This window comes from Erythranthe guttata, chromosome 8 (assembly GCF_056151865.1).
Source record: "Erythranthe guttata isolate IM_541 chromosome 8, IM_541, whole genome shotgun sequence".
Classification (NCBI taxonomy): domain Eukaryota; kingdom Viridiplantae; phylum Streptophyta; class Magnoliopsida; order Lamiales; family Phrymaceae; genus Erythranthe; species Erythranthe guttata.
The window spans coordinates 2,313,900-2,337,634 of NC_142540.1; the positions used below are offsets into that span (position 1 = coordinate 2,313,900).

General features: G+C 34.9%; 4 protein-coding genes and 1 non-coding gene across 6 annotated transcripts; 3 read left to right on the forward strand and 2 right to left on the reverse strand.

Annotated features, from left to right (window-relative positions):
- Positions 1 to 1,948: 1,948 nt before the first annotated feature.
- RTNLB13 (Reticulan like protein B13) lies at positions 1,949 to 3,253 on the forward strand. The gene is made up of 4 exons (XM_012997631.2): positions 1,949 to 2,087; positions 2,268 to 2,454; positions 2,539 to 2,750; positions 2,836 to 3,253. Exons 1-4 carry the CDS (start codon positions 1,985 to 1,987, stop codon positions 3,021 to 3,023), a joined length of 690 nt encoding a protein of 229 aa, XP_012853085.2. The 5' UTR covers positions 1,949 to 1,984; the 3' UTR covers positions 3,024 to 3,253.
- TRNAW-CCA (transfer RNA tryptophan (anticodon CCA)) lies at positions 3,254 to 3,325 on the forward strand. Its single transcript has one exon. It is a non-coding gene; the product is annotated as a tRNA-Trp (tRNA).
- Positions 3,326 to 3,537: 212 nt separating this feature from the next.
- On the reverse strand, positions 3,538 to 5,500 carry LOC105972645 (protein TIC 20-I, chloroplastic). Its single transcript, XM_012997622.2, has 3 exons — positions 5,346 to 5,500; positions 4,982 to 5,177; positions 3,538 to 4,364 (listed from the first exon to the last, which is right to left on the reverse strand). The coding sequence occupies exons 2-3, from the start codon at positions 5,148 to 5,150 to the stop codon at positions 3,727 to 3,729; spliced, it is 807 nt and encodes a 268-aa protein (XP_012853076.1). The 5' UTR covers positions 5,151 to 5,177; positions 5,346 to 5,500; the 3' UTR covers positions 3,538 to 3,726.
- Positions 5,501 to 9,491: 3,991 nt separating this feature from the next.
- On the reverse strand, positions 9,492 to 14,559 carry LOC105972629 (serine/threonine-protein kinase SRK2I). Of its 2 annotated transcripts, none has more exons than XM_012997602.2 (8): positions 13,924 to 14,559; positions 11,681 to 11,755; positions 11,499 to 11,600; positions 11,351 to 11,404; positions 11,141 to 11,233; positions 10,889 to 10,981; positions 10,086 to 10,289; positions 9,492 to 10,008 (listed from the first exon to the last, which is right to left on the reverse strand). In XM_012997602.2, the coding sequence occupies exons 1-8, from the start codon at positions 14,098 to 14,100 to the stop codon at positions 9,739 to 9,741; spliced, it is 1,068 nt and encodes a 355-aa protein (XP_012853056.1). In that variant the 5' UTR covers positions 14,101 to 14,559; the 3' UTR covers positions 9,492 to 9,738. The 2 variants fall into 2 exon arrangements, with proteins under 2 accessions (XP_012853056.1, XP_088677726.1); XM_088821600.1 differs by lacking the exon at positions 13,924 to 14,559 and adding an exon at positions 12,483 to 12,843.
- Positions 14,560 to 16,735: 2,176 nt separating this feature from the next.
- Positions 16,736 to 20,901, forward strand: LOC105972660 (uncharacterized). Its single transcript, XM_012997642.2, has 6 exons — positions 16,736 to 17,182; positions 18,821 to 18,938; positions 19,029 to 19,203; positions 19,536 to 19,586; positions 20,191 to 20,360; positions 20,476 to 20,901. Exons 1-6 carry the CDS (start codon positions 16,866 to 16,868, stop codon positions 20,599 to 20,601), a joined length of 957 nt encoding a protein of 318 aa, XP_012853096.2. The 5' UTR covers positions 16,736 to 16,865; the 3' UTR covers positions 20,602 to 20,901.
- Positions 20,902 to 23,735: the final 2,834 nt, after the last annotated feature.

Below are 23,735 nucleotides of genomic sequence, written 5' to 3' on the forward strand. Positions count from 1 at the left end.
TTAGGAATAAATAATTGAAATGTTTAATATTCATTCAATTTTACTATCACACTTTCTTACTTCTAAACTGATTTTGACTTTTTGTTATTCTAATTTTGATAAAATTTAAAACACCAAAATTGTAATCCTTCATATAGTTTTCTAACAAAACTTGACTCAACTAGATCTGATGCCGGATAATAAAATTATACATAAATGAGTTTATATATTTTGAATTTTAGACAACTCTAAAACATTAAAAATCTGGACAGTGTTCATTGATTCATGCACACCTTTTCACTCGATATCCAATATTTGTTATTCAAGTTGAATTAGATAGCTAACTATTAGCGAAATATAAATTTTGTGCTTTGGGTTTTGCAAATTCAGCTTGGAAAATAGCTACAATGATATTTGAAGTTGAAACGATATAATTTAAACTGAAACGGCCCTTTAGATAGTGATTTCATTGTGTAGGGGCCTTAAAAGCAATATACTTAACTTGCACGTTAAGAGAACATCTTTATTGCGTTGTATATTTTGCACACACATAATTACTAGTTAATAATTATACAAACACCTTTCAAATGCTTCACTTAATCCCCTAATTATTTCCAATGTAATTTATCTTGGATGATAAACTCCAGCGATATTATGTTAACCACTATTTTAAAAGTGTATTCTATTATTAATTAATTTATTTATATTTTTTTTCATCAATATTTTCATGCATGGATTAAATTCAATTCGTGGAAACGATCACGATTAAATGCAAAGTGCAACATAAAATTGAACACATAATCCATCCAAATTCACATACATCGCACAAATACTTAAGGAACGATTAAATATGGGCCTGTGGGATGGAATGGGCTTATTAAATATGGTCCTGTAAATTAGTTACAGCTCTCAAATATATATTCATAAATGAAATAGGTAAAATATTAATTGAATCGGCTATATTTAAATGAATTAGGTAAAAAAAAAAACATTATTTATACTATATACACACACATGGTTATTTGAAATTTGGACTTTGTGAATGTGTGTTTATTACATCAGCTCGTTTGGTTATCACTATAAGGTTCTACTAGCTAAATACGTAGGGACTAGTAACACGTTTGGTTGACAAGATTCATAGTTTTTCAAATCCGCTGATAAAATCAAAATCTGCTATCGAAAACTATTATTTTATTAAATTAGTAGTACCCTTCCCCGCACATTAATTTAATAAATAGTAACTAAAACAATAAAATACTATTTTACCCTCCAAAATATATATCTTATATATTAAAGAAAAAAACGTTCGGCAACCCTAAAAAAACCCTAATGATATTTTTATAATTATTTATTTTTAATATTTTTTCTCTACTAATTTCTAACTATAATTTTTAACATTAATTATCAAAATTGAAACTAAATCATGAAAAATCTTACCCTAATGGTACTTCGGTAGTTATTTATTTTTAACTTTTTTTTCTCTAATTCAGATTATAAATCTTAATATGTAATTTAAAAAATAATATTATATAAAATATGAATAATATTACATTATTAAATTTTACTATTTTAGTACACTATAGTTTCTTGTTATGTATTGATTTGATTATTTTTTTCACTTTTAAAATAAGATCCCGTGCATCGCACAAAAAAAAAATGCTAGTTAATTTAAATTATAAAATTTAACACATAACGAGCCCTTAAATTGCAATTCACGTAGTATGATAATTAAAATCTGATTATATATATATCAATTGATTAGATAATAAATGTGATGGTAGTGGATGGAAATATTCAATATTCAAAATCAGAATTAAAAATCAATAAATCAATCAAAATTAAAGAGGGAGCGTGCATGGCGTCCACGTGGCAGTTTGAAGAAAGTATACGTGTTACGTGTCTCGACAATTCCCTTATCCTTTCTTCCTCTTCTTCTTCATCTCCTCTTTCTTTCTTCATCTCTTCTTCCAAATTCGAAGTTATAATCTCTGTAATAATATCAACCATGTCTGATAATTGGGAATTATCTCCACCCAAAGTTCCTGTTGATCTGCCCCAGAACGAATCATCTCCACCCCAAGTTGTTCTGCCCCAGAATGAATCAGCTGGTTTCTCTCTCTCTCTCTCTCTCTCTCTCTCTCTCTCTCTCTCTCTCTCTCTCTCTCTCTCTCTCTCTCTCTCTCTCTCTCTCTCTCACACACACACACACACACACACACACACACACACAGAGAGAAGCAGACATGAATTGAAACGATGTACATCAACTTAATTTCTGTGTTTAACAGATTTATTCAAGGACTTGGTGACGTGGAGAAGAAAACAACTCAATCTCTTCGCCCTACTCGCGGCCACATCAGCATGGACAGCGATGCAGATTTACAAGTACAACTTCATCACCCTCGTTTCTTACATAGCCATCGCCGCCGCTGTGTGCCTCTTCTTCTGGGGAAACATCCACCGCCTCTTGAAAAGGTATATATTAATTACTTATTTCCATTTAATTTTGAATTTTAAATTTTAATTAGGATTTGGAAATGCATATATATATATATGCAGAGAGACCCCCGATTTATCAGAACTAGAAATCAGCGAAGAGGCTGCAATCGGGTGCGCAAACTCACTCCGGCGGAAGTGCGAGGAAGGTGTTCGACTTATGTTCCGAGTGAGCGTTGAGAGTGAGTGGTTCGTGTTTGTTGGAGCTGTGGCTTCCTTGTATTTGCTCTCTTTGTTGGCTAAGCAGTTTGATTTGCTTACACTCTTCTTCATGGGTAATTCAAAAAAACACAATTCTTTTATGCATGATATGTTATTACAGATCGATCAAGTGAATTCTTTGAATTAATTAATTTGCAGGAGTGGTGGGGGGATTGACTCTGCCTGTAATTTATGTGAAGAATGAAGGAAGGATAAGAGAGTTTGGAGAAGTAGTGAGGATTAAATCAAGAAGGTTTTATTCTATGGCAGAAGATAAGTTTCAGATGATGAAAAACAAGATTACTGCGGGAAGAGGAAAAGAGATTAAAGAGAAGAAGATGAAATGAATAATAGCTGATCTTGATTAATAAGTGATTACGTACTCACTTTTTTTTTTTCTTGTTTTGTTTAATTAAGTTAATTGCTGTCTTATGAATTGTTGTGGGATCATATTTACATGTTCTTGTTCTTTTTGTTGAAGCGGTCAGTAGTCAGTACTCGGTGGTGGTGTGGTGGTGTTGGTTAAAGATTGTAAATATGATAATATATATTAAATAAGTCGAACTCATTAACATCAGGATCCGTGGCGCAATGGTAGCGCGTCTGACTCCAGATCAGAAGGTTGCGTGTTCGATTCACGTCGGGTTCAATTTCCCCGATCCAAAAACGGTTCCAAATATTTTTTTATTTTTTATTTTGAATTTTTAAATTTTCCAACCAACCATAGTTGAATTAATAATTTTGTCGTTCCTTTAATAATTCAGTTCATGACAATGTAATACTAGAAGACTTTCTACAAACAATAAAGTGCAGATTCGGGGCCAAAAAAGAAAAATGAAAGTATTGCTTTGGACAGCCTCGGAAACGGTGAAACTTTGCTCAAGAATGCAGCAGCAGTTAATCCCAAATATTCGGTACCGAAAAGAAGTCTGCATTTTACAAATCTTCAAACATCACAAGTAAACAACAAACATACGATGGACAAAAAAAAAACCCAATCATAAGTCTCGATTTGGTCAAATTTCTACACAAAGACGAGCCACATTAATCTTAATCATACGGGATTTGAATATAAGCAGCATCGCACACAAACGGAACATCACCATACATCCCAGCAAGCGCACACCTCATGCACTCCAAAACCGTGAACAAATACGCAAAAGCAACAGCTGTCCAGAAATGCATACCGATCTTACCCCAGTACACAGCCAAAGGCATCCAACGGCTCACAGTCCCTATAACCTGCAAAGCAATCTCGAGCAGCATCCCCATCACGACATGGAACCTGAAAAAGTGGGGCCACTCCTTTCGCCTCACAATTCCGAGGTAAGCCACAAAGAAGTACGCCATGAGAAACCAGCTCGGCAACCTCCCGAGCGACCCCAAAAACGGGTACGTCAGAAATTCAAGATCCTCCAAAAAGGGGTGCAAATGGTACGCCGTTTCTGCGTACATCCATGTTTCGTGGAGTGGCATTAGGTACGGGATGCAGGCTAGGGTTCTCCACCACCATTTCGGCTTCTTTGTCATGGCGGGGTATCTGTAGCTGTAGGGTACGTCCTTTGATGCTTTAGGGGAGAGCGATTGGCGAGGGCGAATCGGAAATTTGGGGATTGTGTGCGATAAGCTGCCTTGTTCGCCATGTAGGAGCGGTGTTGATGCAGAAGAAAGGTGGAAATGGTGGAGGCCTATATCAAGAATTCCATGGTCAGAAACATGCCGTCTAACAGAAAATAAATTCATGGTTAATTGTACAAAATCATCGTATGCGAGTCTTCATAATCCAAGCTGATATTATTACAACTACATTATAGTTCACCCGACTTTGTAAGGATCCCACCATTGTAAGTTTCCAAAAACAATCGACTTAGACTAATTTTTTAACACATAAAATTGGTGTGCCAAGAGAGGACAAAGGACCGATAGCGACCAAAGTGATCAAATGTTTAATTAACCTAATCAAATCAACTGGTTAACAATGTGACAATTTGACGAGTAGAAGGTCAATCCAAAATAATATAATAGCTAATAAGATCCCTGTGACGAAACACATTACTTAATTCTTCAATCGGCCACCATCATATACGAAACAATTTAAGGATTACTAGCCAACATTACGTGTTCAACTCTATATCAACGAAACAAGAAAACATATTTAAGAAACTCGTTTTTCGCACCGCATACGAACATTGGAGTTATAGATAACGAGATAAATACACTAGAGGATACATAATTTTCAGCCAAAATTACTTGACCACTTCCGATATCTTTTTTTTTTATTGAAGTCCATGGAAATAGAAAATACCTAGAGATGCAGGCGATTTAATTTGCAGATGAGGTATGCACGAGCTTCTATCGTAGAAAGACACCACTTTCGGAATGTCGGAAATCGACGAATTGTAGGACCTGAAACTACATGATTTTCTGCTATAAGGGAGCGAATGAAAAACCCCAGAGCATCCACTTAGAATCATAATCCACCTCTGCTTTCAATTTCCACCCTATATAAATCAACGCAGTCACTTTCCTTTCATACTTTTCGAGGAAAAAACATATAGGTAAATAAATGTCTCAAAACCTAAAATCCAAATTTTAGGTGAATCAATTTGTTTAAAAAAAATTACTAATAAGAGAAGCGAGATTATCATCACGGAGAAGGTGAGCATTACCTCGGAGAGAGTGAAAAGATTTCGTGGCTGACGGAGGTGGCGCCGCTGCTGGCGGTGGGTTTGGCCGGCTGAGAGTGAGAGTGAGAGTGAAAGAGAGGGGTTCTGGATTGCTAAATCTTAATTTTCACTTTTTTGTTTTCAATTGGGTACCCGATAGAATTCAAAAATGGTTTAAACCGGCTGGGCCGACCCGACCCGGATATGAATGGCGTGGGTGGACACATCACTACAACCGTGCCGACTTTCAGTAGGGGTGATCAAGTCGGACCCATCAACCCGTTGAACACGTCAAACCCGTTAAAAACCGCCACATTAGAACCAGATGGATAGATCCATCTATAGGATTAGATCCTAAAATGGACAAGATCCGCGGGTTTTCAAGCCCGTTAAAAATGGCCCCACTAGAATCGGATGGATAGATCCATCTATAGGATTGGATCCTAAAATGGACAAGAACCGCGGGTTTTGGTCTAAGACGGATTTAAGACAGGTTCAAAAAAATTTAAAACCCGTGAGACCCGTCTCGCCTCGCTATACAAAACGACATCGATTTGTTTATATTATGTAGTATAATAAATTAATAATGTATAATACATGAATAAAGTATCTCTTACATGTCAAAACTTATATCTATAACGACAACATCGTCTCGTTTTGTTTAAGGTTATGTATTTTATTTTAAATCTTGTAAAACTTATTAATTTTCATTTACTCGTCACATTTATCATTAATTTTATTCACGTTTGTTTCAATTTAAAATTTTATACTTGGTCATTCATTTTAATTTTTAAATAATTTTGCGTAAAACTTATAAATTATTAAAGAAAATAACTTTTTTAAATTACGACGAATTTCGACCCGTGAAGGTTGGGTTCTACTTTAAACCCGCAATAGACCCGTCTATCCTAAACCCGTCGAAAACCGACAAATTTGGTTCCTTAAAATCAAGAACCGTTAATTGACGGGACGAGAGCGGATTTTGCTAGAAACCGCGGGGTTTACAAACCGGCTACACCCCTAACCTCCGGTATGTGCTTCTTCTCTTTTTTCACTTCAGAATTATTTTTGGAAATTTAATCAATGTTGTGAGTGTGGTTGTGTGAATGAGAGAGTAAGAGAGTTTTTTATTTGAATGGGTACTTTGGGCAAAATTTGTACCAAAATTTTGACGGAAGGAGGAAATCGAATAAAATTGAAACGTGAGGGACTAATTTTAATATTTGACCAAAATTCAGGGATGACAAATTAAATATCTCCCCAAAATTGAGTTGGAGTGTGATTGAGACTCTTTGTATAATTGAAGCTCGATAAATTAATAACATCTTTTAAACATCATTCAGGACAATTTTTTTGGGGGTAATGGCAAATAGGCCCATGACAAGGGCACTTAATTAAAATAGGGACATCCAATTTTTTTGTCTTTCAAATAAATCCACCCCATTTAAACTTATTTGCAAATAAGTAAAATCCCTTTATATATACCAAAATTACCCTCAATTCATTGAAACCCAATTCAACTCCAATTTCATGATTTACACCCCAATTTAGCCTAATTTCATCAATTAACCAAGTTTAACCCAAATTTCAATTTTGACCCCAATTTTAACCCTAATTCTTATCAATTCCACCAATTGTGCTCTAACTTCCTTCATATTACACATTGACCCCGGATTTAAACAAATATATTACATTAACCCCCCAATTTTTTTTTTCAGAATTTTTTTTTTCTGAAATGTTTTTTTTCGGCCAGATTCCGGCGTTGACCGCCGGTCTCCGGCGTTGACTTTTTTTTTTTTTTATAATTTGTTTTTTCTTAAATTTTTTTTAATTAATATTATTGTCACTGTCTCCGGCAGTTATTTAACTGCCGGAGATAATTTAGCTGTTAATTGACTTTTTTTTTCTTTAAAAATATTTTAATTAATATTTAGTGTATTCGTTGCTAAATTACTGTCTCCAGCAGTTATTTAACTGTTGGAGACATTGATTTAACTGTTAATTGACTTTTTATTCTTAAAAAAAATATTTTTAATTAATATTACTGTATTAGTTTGCTAAATTACTGTCTCCAACAGTTATTTAACTGTCGGAGAGAGTATTTTAACTGTTAATTGGTTGTTTTTCATTTTTTTTTCTTAAAAAAAAATATTTTAATTAATAGTACTGCCTTAGATGCTAAATTACTGTCTTCAACAGTAATTTAACTGTCTTAGACAATAATATTAATAATATTACTGTTCGGAAAAATAATATTCATAATATTATTGTTTGGAAAAAATAATATTCATAATATTACTGTCCCAAACAGTAATATTACTGTCTGAGACAGTAATTTAGTAGCTAAAACAGTAATATTAATTAAAATATTTTTTTCTTCTAAGAAAAAAAAATTCAAAAAAAAAAAAAAAGTCAACGCAGGAGACCGGCGGTCAACGGTGGTTGACTGACCGGAAAAAATTTCAGGAAAAAAAAAAGTTTTTGAAAAAAAAAAAAAAAAAAGTCAACGCCGGAGACCGGCGGTCAGCGCCGGAATCTGGACATTTCGGAAAAAAAATTTATTTTCTGAAAAAAAAAGTTTTGGGGGTTAATGTGATATATTTGTTTAAATCCGGGGTCAATGTGTAATATTAAGGAAGTTAGATCATAATGGGTGGAATTGATAAGAATTATATTATTGAGGGTATTTTAGACTAAAAACATGGGGATGAGCTTAATTGAGAGACTGTTTTTTTTTTTGTGGACCAAAATGCATTTAAGTCCCATGTGATGGGCCTTTTTGCCATTTGCCCTTTTTTTTTGATAAGAATCACTCAGGACAATATGACTATGCTAAAAGAATATTTTGATTAATTAATATTTTTGCTAAATGAATAGAATTGGGTCGGTGTCCGCTGCATCAATTTATAGAAGTTTAACTCATGTAATCGTAGAATTTACGGGACTTTAAAATCTGGTTTTATGGTTGGCATGATTGGGAATGCGACTGACTTGTAATAAGTTATTGGTGTTAAGTATACTGCTAAAAGCAGTAGTGAACTTCAATCACCGTACGAGTTCTAATTTGAAACACCCAAATCCCATTTCACATCACCCCTTCAATCATATACATTTCGAATATTTTGTCTGGAAAGATCTTTCATGCACTGTTTTCTTGTTGACAATATTAATTCATGGGAAGCGTGATCGAAGGAGCTGCCTTGGGAGCATCTTTTGATGTGTTATTCACATCGGTTCTCGACGCAGCCTGTAAAATCGCCCGTTTCAGCTCTTGACTTAAACCGCCTAAAGTCAACCCTCTGCACGATTAAGCTTGCCATTGAAGACATAGACATTTTCAACAAAATCCTCAACCGACCTCGGGTCGAAACTGAAGCTTTCGCCGTTCGTTTATTGGAAGGCGAAGAGCTCGTACGAAAATGCTCCACCGTCAAGCGGTGGAACGTTTTCATGAGGCTCTACTACGCCAAGAAATTAAGCAAACTTGAAAATTCACTCATCAATTTCTTCCAGATTGACGTGGCAGCCCTCCACTTTCGAGAGAGTAAAAGGATTTCGGTTCTGGTGAGTGATTTGGAAGAGAAGATCAATCAAATAACCACTATGCTCGAGAGGTGCGAAATTCGTGCTTGCGACCCCGACACTGTCCCTGTCGTTGTTGTTGGATTTCAGGGAATGCCGCCGGCTAACGACGGTGGCAGATAAACCAGCAGATGATCATATATATATGCTGATGCAAAGCCAAATACCCACTGGGACTATGGTTCCAATATGCCTTTTTTCATTTTGTAAACTTCACATTGTATCATAATGTATTTATATTTATCAAATGGGGAAATTATTGTTTTCGTCCCTCAAGTTTGCACCGATTTCACATTTAACCCCCACACTTGTGGTCATTTCCGTCAATTTACCATTAGTTAAGAAAGTGATGGGCACAAGCTTGATTCCATTAGTTTTAAGAAAAAACTGACGGAAATGACTAAAAGTGTTGAAGTTTTGAAATATAAGGGATCAAATGTGTTTTTTGTAAACATGGGGACCAAATGTGAAATCGGTGCAAATTTGTGATACGAAACTGTATTTTTTTCCTTTATCACAGATACTAGCAATGGTGACCGTTATCACAGATACTAGCAAAAACCCAGGTCGTTAAAACTTATAACTATACAACATAGGATCTCTATAAAAGTTCCAACACAGTGCATACAAAAGTTGAACTTAGGTACATTATCACATTCTTACAGAAACACAAATACAACAATAACAGAAAAGTATATTACAGTAAGTAACATCAGACAGCGATAAACATTTCATTGCCTCCTCTTCCCTCGATTTTCTAAAAAAAAAACTTTTTCATGAGATGATTTTACTATTTTGCCCTCAGATTCTGCAATCACATTGCGTAAATGACCTCTCCGCTGCTGTCAATGTCAAGGTCAGGATCGGAATCGAGGTCGTCCATGTCATCGTCCATCAAGTCAAGATTATATAATCCCACCGGAGGTATTGTGGCTTCCGAGACTATTTGCATGATTACTTCCAGGCTCTGCATTGGCTGATCAGGCTCTTCAAACTGGCTCCCCATTGTCCTCTCGTCCACTAGATCACCCGGAAGGTTCTTTAGAAACCACACGTGGTTCCTTATTTCCGGTATTGTGATTCGCTGACCAAGTTCGATGAAAACAATCAAAAAAAAAAATGGAAGAAGCTTGTGTTGAAAAAGTTAAAAGAATCACTAACTTGTACAGGGTCTGCTACAAAGATCCTCGAAATTAGATGCCAGCATTCCTCGGATATTTTAAGGTTTTCCGGAACAGAGTACTGAACATTTAAGATCCTCTGTATTGTCTTGCGGAAGTCTTTTGGTTCTTCAGGGTCTTCGAATGGGTAGGCACCGACCAGCATAACATATAAAGTCACACCACAAGACCATACATCTGCAATCTGAAGCAAAAGACATTTATGAGTCATGACTCTACCAATTTAAATATCATTTACATATATTTATGTTCGAAAAGAAGTTAGATTAATAAAACGTTATATGTCTCAATTAGAAGTGGTTCCGATCACCATATAGCGATAACGGTATCACATTCACAAAATAACTTTGCTTGGAAAGTTAATACCGACGTGTCCTTACAAGAATAACACAACTTCCACAAATCTCATGATTTCCTAGAAAAACAAGAAGGCCGAACATCCTCTAGAATATAATCACTACTTGCCCGTGTTTTGTGAAATTATGCTACGGAAAAAGATATATAGAGCTTCTCCAAATGAAGCAGTCACCAATAAGTCAGTGCAAACAACTATAAATTTAACAAAGCATTTCGCCACTTCAGATGTCCCAGTATAGCTGAGTAATACAACCTCTACTAATCATGTTTTTTTTTATATTACCTATAAAATGTTTATGATCCAACTTCGTCCAGCAAAAGATATTAGAGTTTCTTCAAGTAACCCTTATTCATTTATGAAAAACATATATACATAGTGATGAAGAAGTGTGAGAAAGTTTTTACCAAGGCAGTTCATGATTTTACCTTGCCATCATATTCTTTCCTAAGTAAGACCTCAGGAGCAATATATGCCGGAGTTCCCACTGTAGATTTTGGTTGGGAATGCAGCAAAGAAGACTGTAAAAATACAATTATAAACAGATGTGAGTATAAAACACTAGACAACCATATTCTCTGGAGGAAAATTAATAAAATAAAATGAAATTAGAGACGGCTGCAAAATATCGCTTACGTGATCAAAATATAGTTGTGATAATTCTTGGGTATGAAGATTACCTTGGAATATCCAAAGTCGCATATCTTCAACCGGGGAGCTGGGCTTCCGTCCAACAGTGTGTTTTCCAGTTTCAAGTCCCTATGACATATTTGCTTCATAAAAAAAAATCAAAAATAAAAATAAAAAAGCTGACCGATCATATTTCATATACAGCATGAAACTTAATTGTGATTATGAAATAATCTTAACATAATATAACAGTGTGATACCATTGAATGGCAGTAGCTGACTCCAGATAAAAGTTGTTGAAAAAAGAAACGAGCCTGCATGGCAAACATTTTCAGACAATACATTAAAATAATCCCAACAGCAACATAAATATCTTACAAAATCACCATGGAATAAAAAATTAAGAACCTCATCCTCGCTGAAGCGTCCTGCGTTACATATACGCTCAAATAATTCTCCACCAGATGCATACTCCATTACGATGGCCAGATGAGTTGGTGTTAGAATCACCTGAAGCAACATATTTTGAGTATTACTTACAAGGGAACTTTTAAGACGAGTAAATTTCCAGACTGAGAAGCAGTAACAACCTCTTTAAACCTAACAATATTTGGGTGCCTTAAAGACCTGTGATTGATAATTTCTCTCTGAACATTTTCATCTATCTGCAATGAAAATAACCAGGCAAGTCATTATTTGGAAAAATATGTTAGTAAAACTTTGTGTTACAAAAGTTAAATCTGGAAATAAATCCATTAGATTGTGGAAAAATTTCATTGAGGGGCGAAGAATAACAGAAGAAAATAAGCGAATTTTCTCCAGATTAAGTAGACAAAATTTAGGATTAAACGTGGCGCCATTACAGAGTTAATCCAGCTGAAAATTACAACTCATAATTCAAAAACATTAGCTGAATGGTTGCATATTGATGTAATTTATATCATTTTTTCCTTAACAGATATCTACAAGGCACTTACCTATAATCTTCGAATATTACTACATTCAATGTTGCCAATTAACACATTCATTAGTCGAACTATTTGGAAATCACAATCTAGTGGAGCAATACGAGTATTGCTGAATATTCCAATTTAGTGCCACAAATTACTCAGGAGAAGGAAAAGATAGAAGTCCTTAATGGGAAAAAAGGGGAAAAAATACAAGGAAAATTATCAAGTTCGAATTTTATTTCTTACGGTATTTACTATCTAGCTAGTCTCGACAAATTAATAATTATATTCTTATCTTGCAAATTGCATATCACAGTAAAAAAAAATTGCAAAAAGAGAATCATTTAAAGAATATCTAGTGCCTGAACCACTACAATTATTGCATGCCAAACAAAGATCAAAATAAACATTCTTAATATGCAATTGAAGTTACAAAGCTGACCGGTCCCCCTCGCTCAATGTACTTGATGGCAACCAACTCATTACTCTGTTTATCCTTCATAAGCCGCGCTATCCCACAAGTGCCAGATCCAATATTTCTAACAAACTCATATCGATCACTATCATGTACAATTGCCACAGTACTTGGACAACTATTTTCCGCCTTCTGATCCATTTGTATAGCTAAATACTAGCAACACTAACACCACAATTGTAATCAGCTCAGTAATTAATCACCACCGATAATGATTAACAGCGCAAAGTATCAGTAGGTAGGAGAGATTGGTGAATAATGAGACGGTTTTGCACTCGGTGCGACTCAGCTACTTTTTAGCTACCACTTTGTAGAGAGAGATATATTTGTTTTCAGCGCTCAGAAACGGATGGGATTTATTGCAAGCAATAGGATGAAAAAAAGTAAGTGATGACGACGATGATAGTGTCCTTTTGCGCTAGTTGAAATTCAGTAGATACGACAATTTTTTCTCAGCTAACGGTGATGTATTCTAATTTATTATCTTTGTATTCACTGAGAATTCCGAAAGGCAACAAAGAAAACAATGACCTCAAACAATAGTGCGAAATAGCTTCCCCGTAGTAAATGACAATTGTGCCCTTGCTCAAATAACCTTGAAGCGAGTGCTCAAGGTCAATCAATGATCCTAAACCATATATTAGGTCTTGCTCAACATATAAGATCAACTGCATTTTCAATAATCTAAAGTGATTTCAGCATTTTTTTTTTCTGTTAGTCCCTCGTCTAGAAAGCAAGGGTACCTCAAACAATTTTTTTTTCTCTGATCTTCTTTACACAGCAAATTACCTATATGTCCTTCTATCGATGTTCACAAACGACTTTGCATTGATTTAAATTCATTAGTCCTAAGAACTATATATCAACTTGTTCATGTTCATGTTCATGTTCATGCATATGCAGTAGGCCTTTTGGGAGAAACTCTTGGTGTATTCGTAATTACTCTGGCTAATATTTTACATGCATGAATTGAGCATCATTTCTTATTAACAAACATGGAACACCATTGATTAATTAATTAATATGTTCAGGCTGTGTTTCTCTGTAACAGGAAATAATCAGAAATGTTAATCTCATCCAAATGCAAGCTTCGCATCAATTATCCCCAAAAATGGAAATTGTATATCTATAAATCCGCCAAACACCAATCACATACCGGGGGGAATCAGCAAAATTCCCCAAAATAGCCATTCCTTATTTGTGCAGACAAAATTAATTGCATGCTTAACAATACCAGCTTTAATACCAACTCAAAAGCGGTTTCATGAAAAAAGGCAATAGAGACAAGCTAAAGCAACACACACACACACACACACACACACACACACACACACACACACACACACACACACACACACACACACACACACAAAATTATCAAATTGGCGAATATAATCACGGAACTAACCTTGTCGCCTCGCTCAATATACTTAACCGCAACAAGCTCTTTTGTCTGTTTATCTCTCATCAACCGGGCCACACCGAAGTTACCCGACCCGATATCCCGGACGAAGTCGTACCGATCACTGTCGTGCATGATCGGCATATCCATACCCGGCCCGACTGTTATCGCCGACCGATCCATTTTTCACCCAACACCACCAGGCAGTAAAACCTAAACCCCCGGATTCGAGAATTCAAACTCAGTTAACTCACATTACTCCGCCCTCTAAACGACAGCGTACTGTTTGTCGGCGGATAACCGGCAGTTGACCCGACGGGGAAGAGCAGATCGGCGAGCAATAAGTCTGTTTTGCCCTCGGGCGTCGCTAGATAAAACAGAGTTGGAAGGGGGCTGTTTGCGTACTTTTACATGTGTGGAATAACAGTGAGATTATTGTTTCTGGTGCATCAGCGGTTGGCGAATGATGGAATTGTGTGTGCTCTGTAAATAGCAGTGGGGGACGATGGAGAAGAAAGTGAAGCTGGTGGTACGGCGTCGTTTGGTCGAAGTTGCATACGACGACGTTTGAGCCAACGCGATGCTTTCCTCTGTAATCCGATTGGTCACAGAGTTTTGCAGTTTAAACATTTTGTGTGGAATGACAAAATTAACCCTTATTCGGATAAACTTTGGCGTGAGAATCGATGATGGGCAAAACTCGTAATTTTGCTTCCACTTCCGAGTTACTGTCAAGTCAATGAGTCATTACCAAATTTTGTGAAAAGTCTTAATTAACCTTGCCGTCTCTAGTATAGAGTTGACTAATATTATTTATAACAGTTGACAATTTAAAATGGTTATGTATATAAAATTGTTTTAATCATGACATAAATTTATCCTCTTCAGTTTTATAGAATAGGTCACTTATAAAAAAAAATAAGTTTGGTAACTCAATTTTGTTATTTTCAAAAATAAAAAAGAGCAAATAGGAAAATAAGTTTTAAGTGTATTTATTCACATTAAAATGAAATGTTTATATTTTAAATAATAATATTTCAGATTATGATGTAGGCAATTGGGCATGGTGCCAAGTCCAGCCCATACATTAGTGATGAATATTACGTGTAAGTTGTAAGTATGGCCTTCCTTTCTTTTAAAGTCATGTATATAAGGCTTTAAAAGAAAGGAACATGAATATTGTGGCCCAAAATAATTATATATATATATATATATATATATATGATTTTAGCTAGTAAATTATTTTTGACCTGGTTTAGTTTTCTATATGTCTTGAACTATCTTGAATGTCTTTCACTTTATATCAGAATGACAACTGAACTTGATTTCCATTTAAAAAAAAACATTACTAGTCATAAAACGTGTTCTACCGACAGAACATGTTCCAACAAACTTTTTTGAAAAAAATGTGTCCGACAACGTATTCAGGCAACATCGACTTTATATTTGTATTCGTTTTGTTTTGAAATCACTATACGTCACAACGTTCTATCCAAGGAGAGACATTGACGACGAGAAAAGACATAAAGATCAAATAAGAAGAAATAGGAGAAGAAGGAGACTTCCACAAACTCATGTTGCAGTTAGAGCCGTTGGGTATCCTATTTCAAAGGGTCGAAATTTTGTTCTTAACAAATTGCTTGGTTGTTGAAAAATAGTTTGACCAGCGAAGTTTGGTATGTAGCTCCACACTTTTCTCCTAAAGTAGCAAGAAACTCCTGCAGAGTTTCATAGTTCATGATTGAAATGACAATGAGGTGATGATTCTTTGGCGACAACATCATAGCACTTCAACTAATGGTTGTTGACTATCACCAGATACGTCCATTTTTTCAGGCATAAGTAGAGATCTAAAATGATCGCAGTGTAGAGAGGTTGAGCTACGGTGGCTCAAAAGTGGGGCATATGTTAAAAAAAGTTAAAAAGAAAAAAAACAAAGGTCCAAACAAGATAAAAGCCCTCATAATGGGTTAGGCCCATTTTCATGAAAGTGTAGTGGGGGGATGCTTAAAAGCCCAGCACAAAAGGTTCCTTGATTCGGCAAAAAGCAAGTCCCAAGCCGCTTTAGAATCACGTGATTCAGCTGCCCTTTTTTCCCAACGGCAATTTGGCTGCGGGAGACGGGCATCTCTCGCCGTAGGGCTTAAGGCTGCGTTTGGCTCGATATATAATTGAAAGCGCACCGAAAGAAAAAAAAAAAAGAACATGGACAAAATCGTAATAAGTTGGTTATATTTCATTTATGTACATTATATATTATAAAGGGAAATTCCAATTTCCTCCTTTTTATTTGGGTAGGCAACACTTTATCTTATTTTATTCTTAATCGCATCGATTTGCTATATTGTTTTTGAAAATTGTTTTAATGTGGTCTTTCGCTGTTAGTTGTTAGACATTTGACATTAACATTATTTTATTTATGCTCTGAAATTACATAAACGCCACATCTGCTAGTTTAAATAATTATTAAAAAAACAATTAAAAATGAAAAACAGAAAAAAATAACAAAAAAATTCAAGACAACGAGAAAATATAGTCCACGATGCCACAATTTATTTTTATTTTTTAATTTTATAATAATTATTTAAACTAGGAGTGGTGAATTTTTGATAATCTAAAAGCGATGGCCATATTTATACAATTTTTTAAGTACATGGGATAAATCGATGCAATAAAAAATAGAAGGGGTAGATTGATATCGCGTCAAATAAAGGGGGAAAGTTAAATTTACCGTATTATAAATTGCTAAAATAGATAGATACTACGACTGTAATTTTGTCAGAATTAAATTGTAAATAACTGTAGCAATTAAATTCCCAAAGTAACCCCCAAAAGCCTGAAAAATCCACAAACGAACCGGTGGCATTTCGAAAGCAGCGATAGATACCCGTATCCAAACCTAGAGAAAACCGGAAAAAACAGCAGAGCACGAACCGGAGGGGGGGAAAATGGTATCGGATTCGGAGCTGATCGAGCGGCTGCGGGAATTCCTGAGCACGTCGGACCTGAACACGACCACAACTGCTATCGTACGCCGGCGGCTCGAGCAGGAGTTCGACATCGATTTGTCGGATAGGAAGGCGTTTATCAGAGAACAGGTCGATGTTTACATGCAGAGCCAATTCGAAAGTGTAGCCAATAATGAAGATGAAATTAATGATGAAGGAGCGGCGGAATTGGCGGAGGAGGAAGAAGTAGAAGAAGAAGAGGAAGGAGAAGAAGAATCGGTTTCCTCTAGTAACCCAAAAGCTTCCACCAAAAAACGGTTGGTTTCTGAAATTTTCGATTTTTTTTTGTCATTTTCGATGTAGTAGTTCAGTTGCCGTTCCTTTTTCAGAAATTTTTGAGTTTAATTTCTTATATGAAATTGAATAAATTAATTTCGGTTTATATTTTCCGTGTTTACTGCCGATGAATATATGGGAACTATCTATTTTGCAAAATATTAGGGAATTTAATTAATTGTTGGTTAAGGTTGGGTTATGAATTAATTAACTGAAGATGCATGTTCTTGAAGTTGTGCTTATACACACACATACACACACACTCTCACGTTTGTTGCACTTTTGGAGCTTAAGTGGTTAACTTGGATCACTCTGTGCGTTAATGTTTTCGAAGTTTGTTTTTGGTTTACTGCTTAGAGTTCTTCACTGATTTAGTTTACTTATTTTTCATACTTGGCAACTCTGATTATCTATATAATCTATCTGCATTTGGGTGCCTTTGAGTTTTCTTGGTCCTTTTAAGTTTTGACTTTGTCCTCACCTTTTCAATAAGTTGATAAAAGCTACTTAAGCCAGCACTGAAGCACGTATTGTAGGATACCTTGTTCACATTTGAATTAATATTAGGCAACTCCAGTTTGAAGTTCCATCTGCTGAAAATTCAAGCATTTGGATTCAATAGACAGATGTTCTTGTTTTTAGCTATAATGATTTTCCCAGAATTTTGTTTCCTGCATATGTAAACCAAGTCATATGTAAACGTAGTTTACTTGAAATAGATTCCCTCTCACCATAGGTGATTGAGGATCTTGATCTTTTCCTCTCATGGCACAACGACAAGCCAATACACCAATGAAAATTCTGACTAAGGGGAGTGGATACCTTTCTGACCAGGGAATAGATCTTTTGATGACAGGAAGTTTTGGCTCCTCGTGTTTCTAGGATGAGTCCAATTGCATAATATTATTTTTAGCCTGTATTCCATTTTTTTTCAACATTTTAGTTGGTCGAACGATTTTGACAAAAATATCTTTTTGTTTTCATTTAGTGAGTTCAATGTACCTCTTTGGTAATACAATACCCAGCCCTTGCAGAATACATACACGATAGCTTCTTGATTGCATGCATTCAAACAGAGATATAGTATCAGCAACAGTTGGATTGCCTCAAAATTGGTTTACTCTAGTTGTATATTGCATTTGAATCAGATGTGGGTGGATAGCAGCTTCTCGAGTGTGTACATGTCCAAACAACCTAATCGTGTATCCAGACAGAGACATAGTTTTTGCAGCACGTGAATTGCCTCAAAATCGGCTTACTGTATTTTTATATTTCACTGTGCTACTATTATTGCTTATATATTTCAATGTGTTCAAGGCAAATGAAAATTTCTCTTTCGAACACACATTGATTGTCGTTTACATAATTTAATTTGTTAACACTTGAATGATGAGAACACCTTGCCAGCCTGCCATGTACTAATTTACAAAAAGATATATACTACTGATATCTGCAATGTCATATAATGCTCAGATTTTTTAGTAGCTGCAGTCCCTATTCTGCCATCTGTTCTTTGGATCGTGACTTGTTACATTTGGTAGAATTATGACTTATTATATTTTGTAGAATTACGATTCCTTTGCATATGAAAGCTTACATATGTACTCTTATCTTGTTAGATCTAAAAAGAAAAAGGAGGTCAAGAAAAGAAGTGGAGGAGGAGGGTTTACCAAGTTATGCACCCTTTCCCCAGAGCTTCAGAAATTTACGGGAGTACCTGAATTGGCTCGTACCGAGGTATAACAAATTATGGTGCTTTGTACTTTTTCATAGCTATTTGGGGTAAAATTCTGGGTTAATGTACCTGCTTATACTGTTTTATAACAGGTTGTGAGGCAGCTGTGGAGTTATATTAAAGAGAACAATTTGCAAGATCCGTCAAATAGGAGAACTATCATTTGTGACGATACATTGCGCAACCTTTTTGAGGTAGATTCCATAGATATGTTCCAAATGAACAAGTCCCTGGCAAAGCACATATGGCCCTTGGGTTCTGATAGTGGTATGATTTTCTCACATCAAATTTACTTAAGTGACAGTATCTGCTCAATATAAATTTATTCCGTTCTTGAATGTTTTTGTAGAAAATTGTTTTTAATATAAAAAAGTGTTTGATACCATTGTTTTGGTTAGTTATATCATTGGTATGTGCATGCGAATATGGCTGTAAAATTCTGAAGAACATATTGAATCCCTATGATGTAATGCTTTTCATCACGCAGCAAATTTTCCTTGTTGAGTACTGTTTTGTTATCTATTTAGCCTTTCCATCTTTAGCTGTTTCCTTCGAACTCCACTTGTATGATTTTCTGAAATGTCTTTAATATCAAGCAGCTCCGGTGAATGCTGCACCTGTAGAGAAACGGAAGCAAGAGAGAGATGAAGGTAGGAATTGTGTTCTGAGCTCTTATTATGCTATGTTGTTTCTTAGAGAGTTAATTAATTGTTTCTTCTTGTTGAAATAGTTTTGGGATTATGTTTCATCCACATTCTTACAATGGTTTTAAAATCCGGATCGTCGATTGAACATAGAATGGAACAACCAACTAGGTCACATTTGGATCGGTTCAACTCATTTTTTGTTTTATTTTTAATTCTTTATAAATATTTTTGAAGTAAATGTCTTGTAAAAATACATTAGAAAGAACCTATTTATCGTAAATCATCAACTTATAAAGGTTCCAGTATCAAGTTATTAATAATCCACAATCACACTTCAGAATAAAGGGAATAAAACCGAGTTTTGGTCGTCACATTCCGTCCTGTTGTCTATAAAGGGAAAATGATAAGAGTAGAGGAAGAAATGGAACGAGATATGTTCCTGTATGGTTCAATTCATTTTCTGTATCAATTATCAAAGAGTATTAATTAGATAAATATGGACCGAGCTAATGCTTCTTCATTGATCCTGCTCTTTATTTAAGAGTTACTGAACTCTATTAAAATTGTGCCTTTATTTATTTTCTCCCCCTTATTCTGTCTGTATCAGATGAAGAAGAGCCAGAGAGAAAAGAAAAGCGTCCAAGGGGTGCAGCTTTTCTTGTTCCTCTAAAACTGTCTGATGCTTTGGTGAAGTTTCTTGGCACCGGAGAAAGTGAACTACCTCGTTCAAATGTTGTTAAGAGGATCTGGGATTACATCAAGTTAAATAACTTGCAGGTACTCATTTACATCATTTTTCAGTCTTTTTTAAGTTTCGTCTTAATAGTATTTTTGAGCTTATTGTTTTACGAAATCTAAAATTTTCTCTCTCCATTCCTTTATTTCCTCGAAGGATCCGTCTGACAAAAGACAAATATTATGTGACGAGAAGTTGAAAGAACTTTTTAACGTGGACACGTTCCATGGGTTTACAGTTGCGAAACTCCTAACTGCTCATATCATAAAGCCAGAAAAGTGAGTTGCTCGTATGTAATTCTGCACTGACAGCCAATGAAGCACTCGTTTTTTTTTCTTGTTTTTTTTTTTTTTGGTCGAGTAAAGATGTTGTATGAGGCTGTCCTCGTTTTTGTTCTTCCCTTAATTTATAGCACAAAAGAAAGATTTGAAAAAAAAGAAAATCCAAATTTCCCCTGTCAACTTCTTGAAATGTCATCTTGTAACTTCTCTCGGTGCTAAGCCACCTATCTAATGAGAAATGTAATTACAATGTATCACTGTATTGCTCTAATTCTCATTTCACATTTTCATGTTTCTTCTATTTTATAAGACTTGAAGTTTTTGAATTGTAGTGATATACAGACGTAACGTATTTTACGGAATCTATACATCAAGAAATGTAGGTCAACTTTATCATTTCGACCTGTTTTCATCTCAAGCATGAAGAAGGATAAAAACACTTGAAGGTTTGCACTTTTTCCTTGTACTTGACATTTCTTCATCTCTGCAGCTACTGCATATTATATTTCCTCATTCTATGATTCAGCTCCTGCTTCAGTTGCCTACATTTGATGATTTTATCTATATTGATCTTACGAGGCTTCCGATTAATGGTAAGTACGTTTCTTGAAAATTCGGAAAGATGGTTAACGATTATTAGTGACCGTTACTAGAATCGTCTTTCTTATGAATCATTGGCTGAGATTTTTTTTTAGAGTGCAAGACACTAAAGCGTGACAGAAGATTATGTCTGCAATTAAGAGCTACTCAAGATTTAGTTAACTTGAGCGAGCATAGAATTTTATTTCCTTACGGTGGATAAATTAGAATACGAGCTTTGTTCTTTGACTGTTCAAATTTGATGATATGAAAACAGATGCAAAGTGGGAAACCACGTATTTTTTTCATACAAAAGAGCAGGCACGAGGGAATCAAAAGCCATAGATCCTTTCTACTGGTATCGTACGCCACTGCTTTGCTATGTGGCGAATTGATTGTGTTTGAAAATCTTAAATCGTTTTCTTTTTTCTGGGACTTATCGTGTTGTCTGATTTTTAGTGGATCACGAATCACCAAATAGGATTGGTTCTTAGGCTAAGAATTCTACTGAAAAGACGATCAGGAAATTCTGTGCCATTGGTGGTGGTACTGAGAAAATATTCTGCCGTAAGGAGGAATTTTCGAAAAGATTTATCCATCTTTATTTTGCATCAAATTATGCTTTCGGGCTAATCCCTTTTAACTAGATGGGAAGATTAATCTATTACGTTAAGAATCCGAGTACGAATTTGAGGTGGGAAAGTAATATTAAGACAGGATTAAGAATAAATACAGTTTCTTTAGTACAGCTTCTAACACATAACCTCGTTTCAGATATAAAGATCTGATTCTGCTTCATCCACATTTGACTTTCTCCACCATGATTTAAGCAAAGGTTAGTTTAAATAGCATTTTAATTTATGAATTCTTGGTTGCATTAACTAAATTAAATAAAGTGTGATAGAGTCGGCATTTATTTACATATATATTCAGCAAAATATACCTTTTATTGCCAAAAGGGAATAATAAAGTTTAAGTAATGGTTAAAGAAAGGTAGAAATTGATACTATTTTGCACCGTACAAAACTTATAAAAATGCACTTTTTTTAGCACCATTACTGTGTGTATATTGAATAAAAGAAAGAATCACTGACAGCCGTCCGATTTTGCCAAGGCAGAATCATGTACCAAGACACGATTTGCCATTATAAAGTTCGCATACATATGCATTTGTAGCAATAGTTTTAATTTATTTTTATTTTTATTTTTATTTTTCTACTGAAAACTATTAGTATTAATTTTTTTTTATAAATTTTTCATGTTTACGGAAGAATATTTTTGGATGCCATATTGTGGGGTTTAGCCAATGGAATATCTAGATATCATATGAATGGTAAAGACTAAAGACTTCAATATTTCATTTTTTTGAATGAAAATTATATCGGCCACCCTTGAGATAAGGTCAAATTACAAAAAAATCCTTGTTGTTTGAATAATTACAACTAGGCTCCTCTATTATGAATCTTCTTACACGTTCACACTTATGGTGTCAAATTCAATAGAATATTCTAGATTTTGTGAAATGTTCTCTAGTATGTACTGATTTTGTGTAAAAGTGCAGTTTTTGATGTACCGCAATTTGATATTTTACACGCCAAGAGACACATTGTATGATCACCTTGTTTCAAAATATGGAGCTCGAGTGGGGTAAAACGAGTACAAACTGGAGAATATTTCACATAATCTAGAAAATTCCGCTTAATTTGACGACGTGTAAAAAGATCCATAATTGATGGGGTGGTTGCAATTACTCAAACATTAGGGATTTTTTTCGTAATTTATGCTTATTATTATTAATATTATTATTGTTGTTGTTATTATTATTATTATTATTATTATTATTATTATTATTATTATTATTATTAAGTTATTATTATTATTATAAAAGTTGAATAGGGAGTACAGTTTCAGTTATGAAAAAACACGAGGGATTCTGGAAGGAACGATTATTCCCTGGAGAGAGAAAAAAGCTGTAACAGGACAAACAAAGACTTGTAAAGAATCTCAGACCCCCACCCAGTGACCCAACTACGTGTCAAGTTTTTATTGGTCTAAACAATGGTTTTATTTATGCTTTTTAGAGATCCACGGTTAAGGAAAATCTGATTCCAAAATGGATAGTGCTAAATATTTCGTTAAACAAAAAAAAAAAAGTAAAGCCCATAAAGAATTGGTGTGCTCCAAAGAATCTTTTTGTGTGTGATCATGAAGAAACCCTAATTGTGCGTGTGTGTGTGTGTGTGAGAGAGAGAGAGAGAGAGAGAGAGAGAGAGAGAGAGAGAGAGAGAGAGAGAATATTGGTATTAAACCCCAAAATCGTAAATAGCAATTCTTTTATTTATTTATTCATGACTGCATGTAAATTAGGGTTTCTGAATTGATGATTCCTATATAGCTTGAGTTAGATTCAATAGTTTCTGTATTTTTGCCGAGTTACCGAGTTAAGATTAGATCATTAGTGATTCAATCCTCAACAATTATTACTAACTAAAGTGAACCAAAATTAAATTATATTACATGCAAATACCTATTTTTACATTTCGCGCAATTTTCGAA